The sequence below is a fragment of the Staurois parvus genome, unplaced genomic scaffold, assembly GCF_062004578.1.
Source record: "Staurois parvus isolate SC_StPar_1 unplaced genomic scaffold, SC_StPar_1.0 ptg001410l, whole genome shotgun sequence".
In the NCBI taxonomy this organism is placed as follows: Eukaryota; Metazoa; Chordata; class Amphibia; order Anura; family Ranidae; genus Staurois; species Staurois parvus.
The window spans coordinates 246,094-251,354 of record NW_028319206.1 but is presented as its reverse complement, the minus strand read 5'-3'; the positions used below and the strand labels follow the sequence as shown (position 1 = coordinate 251,354).

General features: G+C 58.0%; 1 protein-coding gene across 1 annotated transcript; it reads right to left on the bottom strand.

Moving 5' to 3' along the window:
* Positions 1 to 325: 325 nt before the first annotated feature.
* Positions 326 to 4,703, bottom strand: LOC149436175 (uncharacterized; the record flags this gene model as incomplete). The annotated part of the gene is made up of 2 exons (XM_089661931.1): positions 4,655 to 4,703; positions 326 to 1,481 (listed from the first exon to the last, which is right to left on the bottom strand). Coding segments are annotated over exons 1-2 (1,205 nt in total), but the record flags the coding sequence as incomplete, so codon positions are not given.
* Positions 4,704 to 5,261: the final 558 nt, after the last annotated feature.

Genomic DNA, 5,261 nt, shown 5'->3' with positions numbered 1-5,261 from the left:
GGAAGGCTCCCCCTCACCTCTTGTTCTGGGGACAACGGTGCCCCCACTGGAAGGCTCCCCCTCACCTCTTGTTCTGGGGACAACGGTGCCCCCATTGGAAGGCTCCCCCTCACCTCTTGTTCTGGGGACAACAGCGCCCCCATTGGAAGACTCCTCCTCACCTCTTGTTCTGGGGACAACTCTATCATTTTAGATTTCTCCTCACAGCAATTGAATAAATCGCCCCCTCCCCCCCCCACAATGAAATATAAAGAATCGGCCCTAAAGCACCAACTGTAATAGAAATAAAATGATGTTTTTGATGCAGGGATGAGCTCCTGTATACCTGGAGGTGCTTCGTCGTCTCACCAGCTTGGTGCGGCTCTTCACTTTGTAGCCGGAATTCCCAGAGTCCCTGTAGGAAGCGGCCCCGGCGCCCCCCGTGCACTGTGGCGACTTGGTTTCGGGAGTCTGTGTCCTCTGAGCGCTTCTGGTAATGGCAGTCAGGCTAGAAGTGGCAGTTGCAGAAGGGGTGACGGTGGAAGGCTGAGCTTTCCACTTGTAGCGGTTCCTGGGGGTACATTTTTGGTGTGGACTGTTCTTCTTCGTTTTGCCCCCATTCCCGCCAGCCGGAGATTTGGCTTTCTCCGGAGCTCCGCTCGCCCTCTTTGCGCCCGGGCTGACTTTTTTCACGGGCGGGTTGGTTTTCGGAGACGCGGCCACCCAGGTGTATTTAGTCCTAGAAGACCTCAGCACTTTAGATGCAGCAATGGCAGGCAAAGTATTTTTAGGTGGAGTCAGGGAAGGTTTGGGGGGGACGAGTCTGTTTTTGGCGGCTCCGGCATTTGGGGGAGGGGAAGTGACGGCAGATTTGGGATGAGGAGCGGGGAGGCGATTAGAAGGCGGCAGTGTTCCTGTAGATCCCTGAGTTGTGTTGGATAAGTTCTGGGAGGTCCGGGAAGCCGGTGCAGATGTCCTGCATGGTCCTCCGGGAGACCCCTGGGGGGTTTTCCTGAGTCTGACAGCCCACTCTGCAGAGGTGGAGGGCACAGCGGATTCAGCTGACAGCGGTTTCTGGGTGCTCACCGAAGGCGGACATTTTGCTTTTGGCACAGAGAGGGTTTTATTATTATTGATGACCGTCAGGTTCCCCGACACCTTCTGTCTGCTGCTTGTTTCAGATTTGGGTGGATTATTGTTTGCTGGGATTTTCTGTGTGTGACCCTTAGTGGGAGGATAGGCTGGACGGACACTGGGAACCACCACAGGAGGGGGGGCATGGTGTTCTGTGCCATGAGAAGTCCTATTCACCAGGGAGTACTGAGCTCGCCATGTGCTGTGCGGATGAAGCTGCCGTGGTTGGTACCCGGTTATAGGAGCTCCGCCGCGGTATGATCCTCGAGGCCGGTACTGCAGCTGCAATGGGTCCCTCCATCGTGGAAGTGCTGGTGCTGTCGGTGCTGGAGCATTGCCATGTATATATCTGTGTCGGCTAATGAGACCTGCAGAGGAACAGGATCACTGATCAGGGTGGGGGAAGGTCAGAGTGCAGTTATTACACCCCCCGAATAGTTATTCCAAGCCACGCCCACTCTGCCCCTCACCATCAGCTGCTGCCTGGGGCCATGTGACCACTCTATCCAACCCTGTCCTCCCTCTGTGCCTGCTCTGCCCCTTCCCCCAGGGCTCCTCTCTCCCCCCCTCTGTGCCCGCTCTCCCCCTTCCTCCATGACCCCCCCCCCCTCTGTGCCTCTGCTCTCCCCCTTCCTCCATGACCCCCCCCCCCCCTGTGCCTCTGCTCTCCCCCTTCCTCCATGACCACCCCCCCACCCTCTGTTCCTGCTCTCCCCCTTCCTCCAGGACTTCCCTCTGTGCCCGCTCTCCCCCTTCCACCATGGCCTCTCTCTCCCCCCTCTTCCATGACTTCTCTCTCTCCCCTGTGCCCGCTCCCTCCCTTTCTTTCTCTCTCCTACCCCAACCCCCACCCAGGACTTCTTAATCCCTCCCCTTTGTGCATGTTCTCCCCCTTCCAACAGGACTTTTCGCTTCCCCACCTCTGTGCTCGCTCTCCCCCTTCCTCCAGGACTTTTGTCTCTCCCCTCTGTACCTGCTCTCCCCCTTCCTCCAGGACTTCTCTCCCTCCCCTCTGTGCCTGCTCTCCCCCTTCCTCCAGGACTTCTCTCCCTCCCCTCTGTGCCTGCTCTCCCCCTTCCTCCATGACTTTTCTCTCGCACTTCCTCCATGACCCCACCCCCGCCCCGTGCCCGCTCTCCCCCTTCCTTCTCTCTCTCCCCTCTGTGCCTGCTCTCCCCCTTCCTCCAGGACTTCTCTCTCCCCCTTCCTCCATGACTTCTCTCTCCCCTCTGTGCCCGCTCTCCCCCCTTCCTCCATGACTTCTCTCTCCCCTCTGTGCCCGCTCTCCCCCTTCCTCCATGACTTCTCTCTCCCCTCTGTGCCCGCTCTCCCCCTTCCTCCAGGACTTTTCTCTCGCCCTTCCTCCATGACCCCCCCCCCTCCCCGTGCCTGCTCTCCCCCTTCCTTCTCTCTCTCCCCTCTGTGCCCGTTCTCCCCCTTCCTCCATGGCCTCTCTCTCCCCCCTCTATGCCCAATCTCCCCCTTCCTCCATGACCTCTCTCTCCCCCCTCTATGCCCGTTCTCCCCCTTCCTCCATGACCTCTCTCTCCCCCCTCTATGCCCGTTCTCCCCCTTCCTCCATGGCCTCTCTCCCCTCTATGCCCGTTCTCCCCCTACCTCCATGACCTCTCTCTCTCCCCTCTATGCCCGTTCTCCCCCTTCCTCCATGGCCTCTCTCTCTCCCCTCTATGCCCGTTCTCCCCCTTCCTCCATGGCCTCTCTCTCTCCCCTCTATGCCCGTTCTCCACCTTCCTCCATGACCTCTCTCTCCCCTCTATGCCCGTTCTCCCCCTTCCTCCGTGGCCTCTCTCTCTCCCCTCTATGCCCGTTCACCACCTTCCTCCATGACCTCTCTCTCTCCCCTCTATGCCCGTTCTCCCCCTTCCTCCATGACCTCTCTCTCTCCCCTCTATGCCCATTCTCCCCCTTCCTCCATGGCCACTCTCTCTCCCCTCTATGCCCGTCCTCCCCCTTCCTCCATAGCCTCTCTCTCCTCCCCTCCATGACTTCTCTCCCCCCCTCTGTGCCCACTCTCCCCCTTCCTCCATGACTTCTCTCCCCCCCTCTATACTCCCCTCTCTTCATTCAGTGTACATGGCACCTCTACTTCTGTGGTGGAAACCCCCTAAGTGAATGTTATTCGACAGAATGCTGTATGCAACTTATACTGCTGAAACCTTAATAACTGGTATATAACTCAAACAAAATAACTAAATGTGATCTATAACACATAAATATATCTATTCTGCATAAAAGAAAACCATAAAACGGCAAAGTGCCCAATGTGCAATATGAAATAAACTCCGCCCACCTCATCCTACTACTCCCCCCAACCCCTCCTCTCATATCTGGGTCACCTCAGTCTCCTCCCCCACTGCACCCCCAACTATTTCCCCTCTATATACCCTCAGTCCTCCACCACGTTCCCCCTTCCTACTCTCCCCTCCACTCAACCCTTGTGCACCCCTTCACTCCCTGACTCCTCCTCCCTCCATGTAACCCCTGTCCTCCCCTAGTTCTCCCCTATGTACCCCCTAACCCCCTGTCCACCCCATAATTCTCCCCACCATGTATCCTCTGTCCCTCCCCCCTCCTTTTCTCTATGTATCCCCTGCCCCCCTCTCCTATGTACCCCACTCACTCTCACTGCCTGTCCCCCCTCTCTCCTAGTTATCCCCCTTACTTTCACCCCATGTCCCCTCTACCCCCTTTGTAACTCCTTCACCCCTATGTACCCCCTCTCTCAACCCCGTCCCCTTTATCTCCTATGTACCCCCTCATCCCCCATCTCTTCCTCCCAACCCTGACCCCCATATACCCCCTCTCAGCCCCGGTCTCCCCCATGTACCCCCGTAACCACTCCCACCCCTTGTCCCTCCCCACTTTCACACCCTGTCTCCCCTTCCCCCTATGTAACCCCCCTCACCTCTCACTCTCCCCTAGGTACACCCCCCACTTTCACCCTATCCCCCTCTCGCCATCACTCCCACCCCCTGCCCCCCCTTCCCTTTATGTACCCCCCCCACACCTTGTATCCCACTCTGCCCTGAGTTTCTTTCATATTGTTTCCCCCCCTCCAGCCCGTCACTGCCCCTCCTTTTCCCTATGTATCTTCTGTCTCCCTCCCCCATGTACCCCCTCGCCCCCTGTCCCCCCTCCCCTATGTCCCTCCTCCCCACACACACTTCCACCCCCTGTCCCCCCTACGTTCCCCCCACCTCATCCCCTGTGATTCCCCCCTCCTTTTCCCTATGTATCCTCTGTCCCCCTTCCCACAGCCATCCATCCCACCCCCATGTGCCCCCCTCATCCTGTGTCCCCCCTCCCCTATGCCCCTCCTCCCCACACACACACTTCCACCCCCTGTCCCCTCTACAAACCCCCCACCCCATGTCCTCCCTTTCCCCCCTCCTTTCCCCCATGTATCCTCTGTCGTCCTCCCCCCACACACACTTCCACCCCCTGTCCTCCTTACGTACCCCCAACCCCGTCTCCCCCCCCATATATCCCCTGCCCCCTCTTCTTATGTCCCCCCTCTCACCCTGCAGTTGTTGGATTTGTCTCCTCAGAGTCTCCCTTTCCTCCTCCATGTCGTTTGGTGTCTCACCGTCATCAGTGAAGCGCCTCTAATCTTCGGCCCCTCCCCCCTCCAACCCTCAGCCGCCATGTTGGAAGAGGGCAGATAGCCATTCCTTCTGGCAGCCGGAATTATACAGCAATGTACGGTCATGTCCGTCCGCAGTGTGTACAGTGGGGCCAAACAGAACCTCCTTGTGCCGCTTCTTCCTCCTGTCTACAGAAGAAAGACCCGCCAAGGTTTCCTTTCCCACTTCCAAGATGGCAGACCTCGTGCTCGGTCATGTGACCGGCCCGATTGTGGTAAACAGGCGGGCGGTATCCTAGCAACCGGCAAAATGCCAGCGGCGGAGACAGCTGGAGCCTGTCATGTGATCTGTCACATGATGTCAACAGCAGCTGGTGCCCTGTCATTCTTTCCAGAAGCCTGGAGGACTACAAGTCCCAGCATGCATTGTAGCTGGGGGCCCTCCAGGTTCTGGGGCTCTAAAATTCCTATTCTTCTCCATTTTAGTTGAGTCATGACAGGAGACTGGTATATGTGTGAGCCTGAAGAAGGGATCAGGGACATG